Below are 17,500 nucleotides of genomic sequence, written 5' to 3' on the forward strand. Positions count from 1 at the left end.
CAGTGTATATGTCTGTGTCTGTCTGTGTGTGTGTGTATGTGTAGAGCGATTCAGGGAAAACTATTGCACCGATCTTCATGAAACTTGACATGAAAGATTCTGGGTATGATATCCCGACACGTGTTTTTTTCTTCATTTTTTTCGATAAATGTATTACATTTTGATGACGTCATATCCGGCTTTTTGTGAAAGTTTAGACGGCACTGTCACGCCCTCATTCTTCAAGAAAATGGATTGAAATTATAGTCAAGCAATCTTCAACAAAGGCAGGATTTGGGTATTGCATTTCAGCTTGGAGGCTTAACAATTAATTAATGAATATGGTCATTCAAAATCTAAAAATTGTAATTAACAATATGTTTTTATAAATAGATAAATTAAATAATTCCATCTCATTGTTCATCATTTTCTGATTCCAAAAACATATACATAATTATCCCCGAGTACCCTAGTACTTGGGCTTAACAGACTTTAATTGTGTGTGTGTCTGTCTCGACTTAACAGCTTATTGCTGGGAAACTACTGGGCGCAGTTCGTTCAAAAGTTGATACACTAACTTGATAATAGGTCCGATTGATCGTATTAAAACTTCATAATGTTACCTGGGACCTAAATGCGAAATAAACCACAAAAACGACTTAACGGTGGGAGGAATTCACGGAGCAACAGCCAGCCAGGCAGCCTGATAGAACAGCCAGCCAGCGGATACTGTCGTCACAAAAAGACGTCATGACAAAGTTACACGCAAAGCGAAAGAGACTTTGACGTCATTTACTTTTGTTCGGAATTTTCCGTCTGTTCCTAGCTTGTCAGTGAAGACCTGACGTGAGTACGCTTACCCAAAACGTCTTTGTTCTCTATTCACATTGCAGCTGTGAAATAATCAGTCTTGTGTCTCGGTCGTGTAGGTACAGAGTTTGCTTCTGCAATCATTGTGTTCGTGTTGATGACGGCTTCATAAGACAAATCAGCGAATCTATCGTGAGGAAGACGTTTATGTACAAACCATCGAACCCAACCCATTTTTTGTGTGCATTTTTCTGAAGAATACACTGCATGTGGTTAATTTCATCCGTTTAATGCTTGTCGAAACGAGCCATAAGGCTTTAGAATAAAAGATTTCACGCATTGCTTGGCCATCTGATCACAGATGAGGTCGCAGTTTGTTGGTTGAATCTATGAATCGGCCAGAGATAGATCTGCATTTCTGGTCAGAAACCAACATTCACACCACAGGCATTCCAAACATTTATATTGTTAAGTTATGAAGAGGGTCGGCAGTATATTTTTCACTGTGATCAAATAAAAGAGAAAGGCCAGTCACCACGCACATCCTCGGCTCGCATTCAATGGATTTATATAGCAAAGAGAATGCCTGTAATTCACACAGAGCAATCACTTGGTCTTAAACGTGCACAAGACAAAAACTTTCATACTGGGGGAGCGAGCCAGTCTGAGGAGTACTCGGGTCCAGCGCGAGCGTTTTTTTATGTTATATTGTGATTAACAGCAACCTCAGAAAAAACACAATTACAAGAACGCTTGTATCACACACACACACACACACACACACACACACACACACACACACACACACAACACACATGCACATACACACACACACACACACACACACACACACACACACACACACACACACACACACACACACACACGTACGTATGTGGGATGCCGTTTAAATTAATAATGAATCCATCTTTAATCAAGATCAAAGATGCCGAACGAAGCACAGAGCCTTGACACAATAATCATATCATTGACATTTCTTCAAAGAAAAGCTCACCACATGCAGGTGAAGGCACAGATCAGGACTTTGCCCCTTGCACCTAGGACCTTCTCTGTCTCGGTGGTCATCTGAACTTGACAGAACGGACACTTCACGTTGACAGGGACAGGAGACATGCTGGTCAACTTTTGAGGTGAAAGCTGTGCTTGCATCATCATCATGGCGGACATCTGAGCTTGCATCATCATTTCAGGGGTTATCTGTTGTGCCGGCATCACCACTGACACAGACAGCACAGTCGGATGATCAGGCACGTGAAACACGCTTGACAGACACGGACATAGACACGTTCACAAATGCACACTCACATGTGCACACGGATGTACGCACACAGCCCTGTTAATCAAATCCCTCCAAAACAACCTCACTCAATCGTTAACCAAATAAACAGTCAATCAACTAACAAAATAACCAGCAGCTAAGTGCCAAGTGCACCTAACCAGCCAACCAACTAACTAACCTACATACCAACAGACCGGCTTACTAACAAAGCAAAGCATAGTCTACCAGAATCTTAAAAGCCTACCGTTGATGCCGATAATACACGCACACCATGTAAAACTAATTAAATGAACTAACTAACTAACTAACTAACTAACTAACTAACTAACTAACTGACTAACTAACTTACTTACCACTTATCTGGCAAAGGAGCGAACGAACTAATTAACTAACGCCGAACAAACGAGCGAACGAACGAACAAATAAACTAACGAACCAACAAGCAAACTAATTAAAGAATGAAAGAGCGAACGAACAACCAAACGAACAATCTAACGAACGAACGGACGAACGAACTAGCTACCGAACTGTCTAACTAACGAACGAACTAAACAATGTACCATTGGATGGGTATGCCGGTGGAGTTGGATATGCTGGTGGATATGCTGGAGGATATGCTAGTGGATATGCTGGTGCCGGTTGAGCATGAGCGAGTGTGGGAGGGGCTGCTCCAGTGGGACCACTGTAGGTAAACCCACCTCCATAGTTTGCGTCCATGTGCGCCTGGTCCATTGCAGAGTGAGTGGGCTTTGAAACAGAGACATAGAAAGTGTTCTAATGTGACCACGCACGTCCACAGGATAGACTGGCCTCCACAAGCATGGGCACATGAACAATTACAGACAGACAGACCGACCGACAAACAGAGAGAGAGACAAATGACCGCTTGGGACGAATATGGCCCCAGTTGGCTTTCTGTAGTTGGGGTCAACATAAGGTCAATAACACTACCGGTGTTCCAATGTGTCACTTAGCCTGTAACATGTTTGAACACCACTTCCCGATAGTTTATTCCTGATTGCAGTGTTTTACATTAGCGGTACCACGTTATCACGTCTGTTTGTTGCTTTTGTTGTTATTGTTGTTCTTGTTGTTGTCTTGTGAATACTTTTCTTCTCTCATATACAAGCCGTCTTTAGGTTCCACGGAGTTAAGCCGCAGGGTAAGAAGAGGTAAATTTGTTCCCAGACGCGTTCGCACCCACCCACACACACACACACACACACACACACACACACACACACACACACACACACACGTGCGCGCGCGCACGCACGCACGCACGCACGTACACACACACACACACACACACACACGCAAACACACACACGCAAACACACACACACACACACACACTTGTGTGTGTTAAATCAGACACTTAAGTCATATTGTATTGTATTGTATTGTATTGTATTGTATTGTATTGTATTGTATTGTATTGTATTGTATTGTATTGTATTGTATTGTATTGTATTGTATTGTATTGTGTTGTATTGTATCGTATCGACGAAGAAGAAGAAGAAGAAGTATCGTATCGTACTGTATCGTACCGTATCGTACCGCATCGTATTGTATCGTATTGTATCGTACCGTATCGAATAGTATTGTGTTGTATTGTATTGTACTGCTTTGTATTGTAAAAGTAGGTGTCTGCTCTTCTCGATCGATACTCTCACTGTGGTGTCAAAACCAATCGTACACAGGGACTGCTTAATGTATCAACCCTGGATCAATAGGACTCCATGAGTAGGCCTACGCTTTTACTATTAATCTCTCTCTCTCTCTCTCTCTCTCTCTCTCTCTCTCTCTCTCTCTCTCTCTCTCTCTCTCTTTCTCTCTCTCTCTCTCGCTCTCTCTCTCTCTCTCTCTTTCTATCTCTCTCTCTCTCTCTTTCTCTCCCTCTCTCTCTCTCTCTCTCTCTCTCTCTCTCTCTCTCTCTCTCTCTCTCTCTCTCTCTCTCTCAAACACACACACACACACACACACACACACACACACACGAGCGCAACTCAATGTGAAACCGGTTGAACATCGAAGCATACACACACACCAAAAGTACTCACATAAATAAAGCTGGCTATTCCTGTCCCAGATATAGACGGCACTGCTATACACGAACAGGACGAACAGTCCTCGCAGAGTAACTGTGCCAAATCACACACACGCTTATGTTGGAACCAGTGTATTCAGCGTTGGCCCACTGGCTGTGGCTAGACGGTTAACTTTAACCGTTCAGCGAGCGTTGTTTTGAGACTGATTCTGTGTATTAAATAAAGCTGAAGAGTAGCGATAAAAGTAAGGTTCCAATGTCCGCCGGCGGGTGCCTCAAGCATTGTTTTTTGACAATTTCTCGCGATTTTCCTATATTGTAATAGTATGTGGATGAAAACAGAAACAAGTTCGTCAAAAGTAAATCTAATTTAAATGGCATTTACTAAAGTCCCAGCTTCCGTCAAGTTAATTATTTTTGCGTAAAGACTACTTGCAACGAACACAATGTGTTCACCTTTCAAGACCTCCAAGTACGTAGTTTATTTGTATGCAGGTCGGTCTGTTGTACACTCTGCCTTCAGCCACTTGTCCTGGCATCGGCACCAGGTATTCTGAACAATTGAATTAGCCAGGTCTTCCCAAGACAAAAATATGCTCACTATATCAGATCTGCCAAGGCTGTTACATAGAATAAACAATCGCTTGGCTTAAACACAGTAACAATAATCAACATCCTGACTGCTTCTTGGAGCTGAGTTTTTGTTAGGAATGAATTTTGCATATTGAAACTTGTGGCTTTTTTTCCAAGTTTATTCATACAAAAATTTCCCCCCCAGCATCTCCCCACCCACCCCATCCCGCCCCACCTCACCCCCTACCTAGCGCCTAAAATAACGTATATTTTCTGCGCTTTGTGTCAGCACTGTTTGTGTGTGTGTAAATAGTACCGTTGACACGTTTTTATATTGAAGCCTACTGTGGTTCTTGTGCTTAGGCTGTGTATTGGACTGTCATTGTATGCCTGCATTATTAGTTGTCAGTAATTATTACATGTGCTGATTGTTCTCTTTGCCTGCGCGCGTATAGTATGTTGGTTATGTTTGGTCATAGTATGTTTGTTTATGTTTGGTCGTTATCTTGCCTGTGCGTGTATTGTATGTTTGGTCGCTTTCTTTGCCTGTGCATGTATAGTTTGTTGGTTATGTTTGGTCGGTTTCTTTGCCTGTGCGTGTATAGTATGCTTGGTCGATGTATGTATTGTAAAGCGCTAAGAGTAGACATTTTTCTAGAATAGCGCTATAAAAGTTTGCATTATTATTATTATTAAATCTAACTCTGCACAGAAAGCACCCAGAATGTTCATTCCTGGTATTTGTCAAAATAGAGGGATATCCTTATGTCACGTGAAAGCCCTGTTATGTTCAAGATAGTGAGTTTAGTCGTTAACACCGGAAGAGCGGTACATTTCAAAGGACGCCTTAATGTGTGGATGACAAAATTTATACATTACACACAAAAGGCACGTGTTTGACCTGCATATTTACAAAACTGAATCACAGGCCAAGTAGAGAAAACACATGCTAATAATTTGACAGGACATCATAAAGACCCTATCAACGCCAGATAGCTGAGAGCTAAAACAAACTGAAATTAAACTATGCATGTATAGGCCTACTGTGGGGGAAAATATTTTGTTCTCACTCACATCTCAAAATGCGTATAGCTGGCGAGATATCTCTGAGAGAGAAAAAGAAAAAGAAAAAAACTTGTGTCAGGCAAACCGCAAACGGGCAATACTATCCTTAGCGGATTATGACTTTATTCAGTTATTCTGCAGAAAAGACAAATGCTGGAGAAAAACCGTTCTTTTCTGCAGCATTTCTGCATAATGTCATCTTTCGCCGAAGCAGCGTTTTTTTTCTGCAGCAAAACATTTTACTGCAGTAAAATTGAAATCAAGAATGCTGCAGTAAAACGGTGCTGTTGTTTTACTGCAGAAAACCTGTTTACATTTTTTCTGCAGCATTTTGTACTGGCTCTTGGCGGATTATGACATTATTCAGTTATTCTGAAGAAAAACCGAAATGCTGGAGAAAAAAATGTCTTTTCTGCAGCATTTCTGCATAATGTCATGTTTCGCCGAAGCAACGTTTTTTTACTGCAGTAAAACAGTTTTTCTGAAGCATAATGTTTACTTGGTTTTCTACAGCATTATTGCGATTAACTTTTTCTTCAGAATAGTCTGTGACAGTTTTTCTGCAGAAAAACGAACGACCTTGTAAAGTAGCGTTTGTATTCGTCGCCCCCTGGCCGGATAGTATAATAGTTTGTTCCCTCGGAAAGGAAGTCAGACCATAGATATCCTAATCTATGGTCAGACAGACACAATACATTCGTGTCACGCACAACTATTGGTAATTCTGGATGAGTCCATCTCTCGACAGAGGGGGGCTCGCGTGCTCCAACATTATAATGAGCCAGTACAAAATGCTGCAGAAAAAGTGTAAACAGGTTTTCTGCAGTAAAACAACAGCACCGTTTTACTGCAGCATTCTTGATTTTAATTTTACTGCAGTAAAATGTTTTGCTCCAGAAAAAACCCGTTGCTTCGGCGAAAGATGACATTATGCAGAAATGCTGCAGAAAAGACAGATTTTCTCCAGCATTTCTGTTTTTCTGCAGAATAACCGAACAATGCCAAAATGCTGAAGAAAACAACATCACCATTTTACTGCAGCATTCTTGATTTCAATTTTACTGCAGTAAAACTGTTTTACTGCAGAAAAAACGTTGCTCTCGCGAAAGTTGACATTATGCCGAAATGCTGCAGAAATACACAGTTTTTCTCCAGCATTTCTGTTTTTCTGCAGAATAACTGAATAAAGTCATAATCCGCTAAGGATACAATACGCTCGTAGCATGTAAAAGGACAAGGGGGCACAATTCAGCTCTGATCCATCTTTGACGACCATGAATACTGTCCCCTGGTGCGCGTGCATGTCCCGACTGAGCGAGTTTTAGCGTCAACTAAGGTGACTCGAGTCGAACCGGAGGTCGCAAAAACTCGGTCCGGTACGACTGGAGTGACGTCACCGGTTAACCAACGTTCAACCTTGCTTCCTGCGTAGGGTCTCTCCAGTTCCAAGATGGCTGCCAAGGCGAGGTGAGAAACTTCTGCAAATATTTTTTGACAAAGTTACGGATTGTGAGAAGACATTTGTTGTAAATCACTTAGCCTTTCAAAAATTAAGGATACTGGGTTGGATACTGTCTTGGTTTTAATGCATTTTATTTTAGCAGTGATGTTTATTTATGGAAGAAATGAGGTCAACAGGAGTTTGGGTGCGATTTCGGCTCAAATGTACTTTAGCGCCCTGAACTTTTACCCGGCTGTTTTGCGCTCGATTTTCACGCTCACTTCTTCATTGACGTTCGAATCGATAGTTCGATGTTTTGGCATTACATTCACATCAACAATAAAACAGTACTGCTTGTTCATCATCGTCGTCCATCAACTCTCCACAACAGTAAATCCGTAACGCGCTTGTCGCCATCTTGTTGCAAGGGACGCGACTGGACACAACCCAACAGCGTTTCCGCGAAGAAAAAAACCAGACATGCGCAGTGACCCTACCGTAGCTCAACCCTGTTCCTCGCGAAAACTCGCTCACTGTCTCACCCATGTCTTCCACTGACAAACCTCGAGCCATTATATTGTCACAAGTGGTCAGTCTGAATGCAAACCTCAGACCTGTCACTTCCCTCGAAAGCAAGCCAAGGTGAACTATTCGGTGCATTTTGCAGCACGGTGACTGATAGGGACACACGTGGGAGACGGGTCGGACGATTTTAGGGACACACACGCACACGCACACACACACAAACACACACACACACACACACACACACACACGCACGCACGAACGCACGCACGTACACACCTAAACACATACACACACACACACACATACTCACACGCACGCACACACACACACACACACACACACACGCACGCACGCACACACACACACACACACGCACGCACGCACACACACACACACACACACACGCGCGCACACACGCAAGAAAAAAACAAGTCGCGTAAGGCGAAAATACAACATTTAGTCAAGCTGTCGAACTCACAGAATGAAACTGAACGCAATGCCATTTTTCAGCAAGACCGTATACTCGTAGCATCGTCAGTCCACCGCTCATGACAAAGGCAGTGAAATTGACAAGAAGAGCGGGGTAGTAGTAGCGCTGAGAAGGATAGCACGCTTTTCTGTACCACTCTTCGTTTTAACTTTCTGAGCGTGTTTTTAATCCAAATATATCATATCTATATGTTTTTGGAATCAGGAACCGACAAGACATAAGATGAAAGTGTTTTTAAATTGATTTGAACAATTTAATTTTGATAATCATTTTTATATTTTTAATTTTCAGAGCTTGTTTTTAATCCAAAAAGAACATATTTATATGTTTTTAGAATCAGAAAATGATGAGGAATAAGATACCGTAAATTTGGATCGTTTTATAAAATAATTATTTTTTTTACAATTTTTTAATGACCAAAGTCATTAATTAATTTTTAAGCCACCAAGCTGAAATGCAATACCGAAGTCCCGCCTTTGTCGAAGATTGCTTGGCCAACATTTCAATCAATTTGATTGAAAAATGAGGGTGTGACAGTGCCGCCTCAACTTTTACAAAAAGCCGGATATGACGTCATCAAAGGTATTTATCGAAAAAAAGAAAAAAAAATGTTCGGGGATATCAATCTCAGGAACTCTAATGTAAAATGTCATAAAGATCGGTCCAGTAGTTTGGTCTGAATCGCCCTACACGCACGCACGCACACACACACACACACACACACACACACACACACACACACACACACACACACACACACACACACACACCACACACATACACACGTACACACACACATACACCACGACCCTCGTTTCGATTCCCCCTCTATGTTAAAACATTTAGTCAAAACTTGACTAAATGTCAAAAAAATAAGAGAAAACATTCGGAGCATGGGTTTGTCCATGGTGTATATCCATACTACACTAGTTGTGTATGAGACAGGCCTAAAAAGCGACTTACTCGCAGCCAGAGCATGTTATTGTGCATACATGAATCTTCAATACAACACACGACTGGTGGTGACATAAGCTGAGTGGCGGTTTACTTCAAAGGAACTGTAGCGTGTTTGCTGAAACATTGTCTGCTTGGCCCTTTTATGTAGGATACAGCTCATTTGACCTGAACTAGCCATATCTGGGGAGTGCGTTGTTTTATGCGTTCATTACTTAATCTACTAGACACAGCAACAAACGCTATCAAATGTTCGAAATCTCATTTTGTTATCATCGCAAAGAGGGGAACGTTACATGGTAGTCGGTAGCCCACTTCACCGTCATAACATAAAAAGAGCTGCATCTTACATGTGTGTGTGTGTGTGTGTGTGTGTGTGTGTGTGTGTGTGTGTGTGTGTGTGTGTGTGTGTGTGTGTGTGTGTGTGTGTGTGTGTGCGTGCGTGCGTGCGTTGTGTGTGTGTGTGTGTGTGTGTGTGTGTGGGTGTGTTACAGATCGACAAAGGTTTCAGCTACGACATTAATTCCAGCAACACATCCCACTCAGTACTAACAGCAGCCAGATTGTAAATGTTCTGCTGTGTCCATACGCATTTCGGTTTTCGATGGTAGGATTTTTGGTGGTGTATGATTATGATCTTTAACACGACAACGAGGGTCAGGTTAAACGAACAGTTGTGTGTAAAAAAAGAAAAAAATAGGCGGTATTAACATAATAAATATGCAAGCTATGCAGACATCCCTTTTGTTATGTTGGGCAGCCAGGTTACAACAAACAGATTTTGCAAATTGGAAATTAATACCAAGACATTATTATGAGGTTCTTGGAAGCCAGCTGTGTTGTTTTAAATCAACTGCCAAACTGAAACAACACGTTATTGGTCTGACCAGAGTAAGATCAAAACGTTGGCAACAAGTTTTAAAAATATGGATTAAGAACAGATATTTATTTCTTGTTAAAAAATAACGATTTCTCGATCAATGTTTGTGGAATAATGCAGATATCGTGTTTAGAAAGAATGTGTTATGTTTTGATAAATGGATTGAAGCTGGTGTGAATTGTGTACGTGATTATATTATATGGATATACGAAAATATTGTTTCATTTGAACATATTTGTGCCACTGTCAGTTATAGCGCCACAAGGCTTTTTGAGTACAACGCTTTGCACACGGCCCCCTGCTCTGTAAAATGTTGGTCTCACAAATATAACATCTGTATTGACGAGAAGTATTGGGTCATGGCAAGTGAATTTACAAGCGAAGAAAAATTAAAGTTAGTACAATGGACAATGTTACATACTATATACCCCACAAATATTGTATTGCATAAAATGAAGTTAAAAGAAAATAGTTTATGTAGTCTTTGTAATTAAATGGATTATAGTGAACACTGTCTTTGGAAATGTAGAAGAATGAAATTGTTTTGGGAAAATGTTAGTAGATGTATATTTGTTAATACGGGAGAAAATATCATATTAACAGAACAAGATGTATTGTTTTGTTATTTTCCAGAAGTGCAAACCCCCACAAACACAATTTTATTCATCATATTTTGCTCATTTCCAAAATGTGTATTAGTAAGTATAGATATGGTTGGTCTATTGATATAGATGTGATGTTAGGATGTGAATTAGGTTTGAGACGTTTCAGTATTTTGTAAATGAAAATATTTAAGTGTGTGTGTGTGCACACACGTGGTTGTGTGTGTGTGTGTGTCTGTGTGTGTGTGTGTGTATGTATGTGTGTGTGTGTGTATGTGTGTGCGCGCGTTGTGTGTGTGTGTGTGCGTGTGTGCGCGCGCGCTTGTGTGTGTGTGTGTGTGGGGGAGATGGGACAAGTACAATAGTGATGCCGCAAATGTTGACACCTGTCCACCAATGCAATGTAAGACATCGTGACATAAGTACACGTTCAGTTGTTTAACATAACAAAACAACAACAACCGATGGTCACGTTCACTGAACAAATCCGATCTAGCACGGTCTATTTCCTGGCGAGTTGCTGTGAATTAGGTTGCAAATATGATATGAGGATGTTAATTTTACCCAGAAAATACTCAGCTCATATTTGGATTTCAGCCAAGCAGAACAACGTCACTGACACATAGCCTGAACGAAGGCAGTTTCTGCGAAGAGTGGCTGATTGTAACGGATGACACTGTGTGGATATAGTTCAGCTGCTGTTCACATTGATGCCCACATCAGTTCTACACTCATGATGTCCACTCTTCCTTTGTTGTTGCTGGTTTGCACAACCATGTCCGCACTCTCCATCGCTGGCATGGCCACAGAGGAATCAAATACAGGTCGGGATCATCTTGTCTTTTGTAATCTATTTCGCGACAGACTGCGTGCATAATTTTGCTTTCCTTCGACAAACACAATCAAGAACAGCTCAGACAACTCTCTCTCTCTCTCTCTCTCTCTCTCTCTCTCTCTCTCTCTCTCTCTCTCTCTCTCTCTCTCTCTCTCTCTCTCTCTCTCTCTCTCGCTCTCTCTCTCTCTCTCTCTCTCTCTCTCTCTCTCTCTCTCTCTCTCTCTCTCTCTCTCTCTCTCTCTCTCTCCTCTCTCTCTCTCTCTCTCTCTCTCTCTCTCTCTCTTACACGCTTAAAGTCACTAACAAGTTTAAATACAAATACATGTTCATTTTAATTACCACTTCATACCTTGGTATTTAGATTTATCCGATTTTACCCTGATAATTGCTGTATTTTTAAATCGTTTTGTGTATTTGTTATCCAGCATTGTTATTATTGTTCTGTTGATTGTATTCGTATCAGAGTTGCTAAACGTCTAATCATTCATGCTCCATTGGTCTTTGCTTATATATGTATTGTCTTCAATATTGTGGATTTCATTTTGTTAATGACTGTATTTTCGTCATCATCATCACCATCACCATCACCATCACCATCACCATCATCATCATCATCATCATCATCATCATCATCATCATCATCATCAGTATCATCATCATCATCATCATCATCATCATCATCATCATCATCATCATCATCATCATCATCATCATCATCATCATCATCATCATCATCTTGTACTACGTTGCAAGCCCCTGGAGCAATTTTTTGATTAGTGCTTTTGTGAACAAGAAACAATTAACAAGTGGCTCTATCCCATCTCCCCCCTTTCCCCGTCGCGATATAACCTTCGTGGTTGAAAACGACGTTAAACACCAAATAAAAAAAGAATCATCACCATCATCATCATTACCATCATCATCATCACCAACATCATCATCATCATCATCACCATCATCATCATCATCATCATCATCATCATCCTCATCATCATCATCATCTGCTGAAGTCTTTGATGACACTTTAAATTAACGGATACTGTTTATTTTATTGCTAATTATATTCCAGTGACTTGTGATTTTAAAGATAGCAACTGTGGATGGGCTACAGACACAAATGTGACACTTGATTGGATTCCGAACAGATATCTACGTGAGTTGGAAACGACTGAATGTGTAGTGCTATATTGAAAACAAAGAATAGTTTACAATTGAGTATATTCGTGTATTCTATACCTTTAAGTATGGTCACTTATGTTATATATTTGTGATGCAGAATGTATATCAGTTAAGGCTAGCTGTTGATCTCTTCTGTCTTATATTTCTTTTCGTGACATTAAGTGCCCTGAGACTGATGCTCAGCGGTGAATATAATATAGCACTATATAGAGCCCTTTTATCAGTATCATTATAAAGTGCCAGGGATATGAGAATATCATTAGTAAGTATGCTTTGGAAGACAAACACCTTCGAGTCGAATCAAAGCTCACTGTGCAGAAAAAGTTAACGATTTGTACAGGGGTTTAGCAAAACAGGTAACACATGTCAGACAGAAGTGTTTCGTTCAAAAGCATATGTGCATGTGAAATATTTGCTTTTCTGCCAGTTTCACAAATTGCACAAATCAACTGAACCCATGTTCGAGCAAATCAATATCGTCATAATATTGGCATTGTCCGATCTAAACCTTATAACTCAATTTCGAGAAAAAACACATGATCTAGAAACACAAACAAAGTACTATACGTTATCAAATAACGTTGTTTACAATTAAAACGCACGATATTCAACAAAATTGCAAAATACGGGGAAGGCAGTAAACACACAGTCGTTATTTTTTTTATAACAATCATCTTGTGCGTTGAGGTGGTACAAATCAATTTAACCTCGTTCTTGTGTAAAATATCATTGCAGACTCATGATAACCAACCTTTGTTTTTTCAATTCGCAAAGACCAAGTGTAAACTGAAGCTGATAAGTAAATAGCATTCTTTGCTTGCAGGGAACCGTACACATAAAACCAAGAGCCTTTTGTTTGCACAGAAAACAGGGTATACCTTGAAAACAATGATTTCTGCAACTGTCACCTGTTTTTGGCAATAAAAAAGGTAGTTCGGCCGAGGATTCAATAGAGTCCCTCTCTGCCTGAACCTTGTCTTCCTTGCCTGCATGGATGCTGTGTCCTTGTTGAAGGGCTCTTGTGCATTCTGTGTACTTCGTTGGATGTTATAGCCCCGTTTCTCACTGACCACTCTCCAATGTCTAGTTTGATTTGCTTAACTACTTCCATTACTCCTGGAAAATGTGACCCTCCACCACGAAATGAGTCGCATGTCACCTCGCGCGGTTCTGCGCTAGGCTTAATATAAGTCCGGGGAGTGTCTGGTAACAGTGTGAGGGTCACCTTAGTCACAGGCTTATAACTCACACAGTTTTCGCTCATTTCTAAAACGGTTTTCACCACTGGATAGAGCATAGAAAACTCTTTAGGAAAATGTAAAAAATATGAAAATTATGCAAAGGTGACATGCGACTCATTCCGTGGTGGAGGGTCACAAATAGTGACAAAAAGCGTTTTCCAAGAGAAAGCTGCACCATGAACTGACTCTGCTCAGTCATATGGCGCTTGTACCAGACACAGGAAATATAAATCCTAATGCAAACAAGTCGAGCAGATAAAGTTGTTGCCGTGCTTTATAGTTGTTCCGGGGTTAATTCAGTCCACATGAAACTGACCATGACAATGAACACACAGTACACACGTAAAACGCCAGAGTTGATAAGAACAGTGTTGTCTAGCTCCTATGATAAGTTCTGTTTCTAAACCACAGGGTGCAAAACGTTTAGTCAGGCACACTCTGCACACCCATTGAAGATCTGCTAGCAAAGATAATTGGCTGTCAGCTGTTAAGGACCCACTGCCAGACATGACGAACTGCATTCAGACACAATATAGAACAAAAATTCAGTACGTGACATGTTCATACATGCAGTTGTGTTTTGGTTCATACCAGTACCTTCTGAACAAATATCCTTAACTGTACAGCGTAACATATAAAAGACAACAAACAAACTCTGTTTAACTTAGATTAACATTTGCAATGAAACATAAATGTAGTAGATCCCCAAGTGTTAGCCTTATTCCCGTCTCAATTCATTGCAGGCAATGACTACATGTCATTGAAGATGAAAGATGCACTTGTCAACGACACAGGTAGACTGGTCGGCCCTTGGTTAAACGGTTCCATTAGCAAGAAGTGTGTGATACAGTTTGGCTATTATATGGAAAAGAGTGACGCATGTCAGCTGTCAGTGTTGTTAAGGACTGAGACAAACATTACGTCGTTGTGGAATACAACCGATGCATCAAGTTATGACGGATTCGATACGTCGCCAAAAGTTGACGTTCCTTGTGATGCGAACATATACCAGGTATGTTATGTGGGAGACACCATTTTGATATGCATGTATTTTTTACATTCAGTCAAGTTCTAACAGTAGATATCCCCAGATTTTTTTTTCACATAAATGTTTTTGATGCCGTCATATCAAGCTTTTAGTGACAGTTAAGGCGGCACTGTCATGCCCTCATTTCAATTAAATTGATTACATTTGTGTCAAGCATGCAATCTTCGACGAAGCCCACACTATGGGATTGCATTTCAGCTTGGAAGCTTGAAAATGAAAAATCATTATATTATTATTGTAGAAATCGATTCAAAAATAATTTCATCTTTTTCTTTCACATTTCCTTATTCCAAAAAGAACAGATATGTTATATTTGGATTTACAATAATCTCGGACAATTTCATGATATGAACATTCCAATTACAATAACAACTAGAGTAATCAATCAAAACATGATGTCATCGTATTTCTTAGCATTTCCTGATTCCAACAACATATAGAAGACTCAGTCCCAAAAGATGCGCATAAAAAGTGGACAATGTGTGATGAAAAAAAAATGTACACAATCAGAACAGAATGAACATTTTTTGGAAGGACACATGAGTGGCTATCAGTGTCTGAAATTGTAAGTTCAAGTATTGTACATTTGATTTGAATTTAGTTATAGATACATTGCGATGACGGACGTCAGTACTTGCGACAGAAATGGCACCCGATACAAAACCGTCGTTATAAAGCCGAACACACGCAAGAGAAACATAAATGGCAACTGTACCAACAGGTCAACATTGTTTTAAGCTAATGACGTCGACATCCGGCAAGTGTAGCAGACAACGCATTGAACCGGGAAAGTTTCGAAGGAAGTATGACGAGAACAATGACATCCGTCATCGCAAAGTTCACTACACGATTTCGACCACAGGTTACTTATTTAAGTGTCCGCACTTGTCACATTTTATAAAGGACTCATTTGTCCGTGATATTTCACTGTTTGAATTAAATTATCTCTACTGCCTGTCGAGCAGGATGTTGGTTAAACGGGTCTCTCTGTGCAGTTGTCCGTTTTCGCAAGCCTGATTTCAGGGCTGAACTTCCCCTTATGTACAGCAAACTCGAGATTTGCTTTACACGCAAAGCTGAAAGTGTCTGTACTGTCTCTTTGACCAGTTTTTAGCAGCCTCGAAACACAAAAACAACACCATATGTTTGCAATAAAATTATGTAACTCTATCCATGCGCACCTTTTTGTACTGAGTCAGATATGTTATGTTTGGATTAAAAACAAGCTCAGGAAGTTGACAAGAATAGAGAAAAGCGCGTTTTGCTGTGTCGCGCCAGACGCTACTGTGCTATACTAGCTGGCTTGTCACTTTTTGTGAATAAACGGGATAGCGCGGCCGCCGGACATGAAATATAAAATATAAAACTGACACAGCTATTGAATATAAACTTGGACAAAAAATTATTGCAACAAATTTCAAACCCAAATTAAAGCATTAATCCCCGTGTCATTTCATTAAAACTGTATATGCCAGTTAAGACCGTTCACAACCTCCAGGATCACCTTTTGGATTAAATATTTCTTTTACAGGGATCACGTGACCGCCGCTCAAGTAAGGGTACCCTCAAAATCGACCAGACAAAAACGGAAGAGCCGAATGAAAAATTGACAAGAAATCACAATAGGCAAAACTTTGCAACTTTGACATACGAGAAGAAAGTCAAACCAATTATCTACCCCGAATAGATTGTTTTGTTTTGCTACCTTGCGTATTTCGCGTGCTATGCTATTCCTACTGATGCAGGTGTCGATTCATTTATGTATGTATTTATATTTTTATCTATCTATTTACTTATTTTTTTATGTTTTATGTATTTATGTAATCATTTGTTTATTTATATATTTACTTTTATCTTTATTGATGCATGTATTCATTTTTTATTTGTGTATTTATTTGTTTATAATTTGTTGTTTCCTTGTTTGTGTGTAGCTGAGAACAAAAGCAGTTTTGAGAAACGTGCACATGGTTCTTTCAGATAATATTTGAAGGAACACAGATTTCACAAGAAGAATGCGGGAACAAGATTGGCATCGACGACGTTGAGTATCAAGAATCACCTTCATCATCAACGACCACATCCGCGACTTCCACCCTCACAGCAGAGCCAGCCAGTAAGAGCCTGACTGCAACCAGATTTACACATTTTACCCGCTTTACGCACGTGACAGTACTTGTATTTGTTATTTAATTCATGTAAAACATTACACCTGACAAAGACAACTTCAAAGAAGTAAATTAAAGCATAACGGTCAGTAACAGAATTTAAAAATAGTGGGAAATTTGAAGTGGTGTTATAGTGGCTCTAAATTCCGACGAGATTGCAATTCATGTCACCAAGTTAGAACGTCTTTAGCTATAAAGGTCGTTAACTCGTTTCTAACTCTGTACACATGCGCACATCAACTTATCAAAGGAAATCACAGCCACTCACGCTTCCCTACTACCCCAGAGATGCACGGTGAGCGAGACGCCCCGTTGCATAAGACAACATGTTGACACAGCTATCAAAACGTCAATAGAATA

At 40.2% G+C, this 17,500-nt stretch overlaps 1 protein-coding gene across 1 annotated transcript; it reads right to left on the bottom strand.

Annotated features, from left to right (window-relative positions):
- Nucleotides 1-1,761: 1,761 nt before the first annotated feature.
- Nucleotides 1,762-4,254, bottom strand: LOC138955502 (uncharacterized). The gene is made up of 3 exons (XM_070327095.1): nt 4,153-4,254; nt 2,650-2,836; nt 1,762-2,027 (listed from the first exon to the last, which is right to left on the bottom strand). Exons 2-3 carry the CDS (start codon nt 2,819-2,821, stop codon nt 1,801-1,803), a joined length of 399 nt encoding a protein of 132 aa, XP_070183196.1. The 5' UTR covers nt 2,822-2,836; nt 4,153-4,254; the 3' UTR covers nt 1,762-1,800.
- Between the last annotated feature and the right edge of the window lie 13,246 nt (nt 4,255-17,500).

This window comes from Littorina saxatilis, unplaced genomic scaffold (assembly GCF_037325665.1).
Source record: "Littorina saxatilis isolate snail1 unplaced genomic scaffold, US_GU_Lsax_2.0 scaffold_1988, whole genome shotgun sequence".
Lineage (NCBI taxonomy): Eukaryota > Metazoa > Mollusca > Gastropoda > Littorinimorpha > Littorinidae > Littorina > Littorina saxatilis.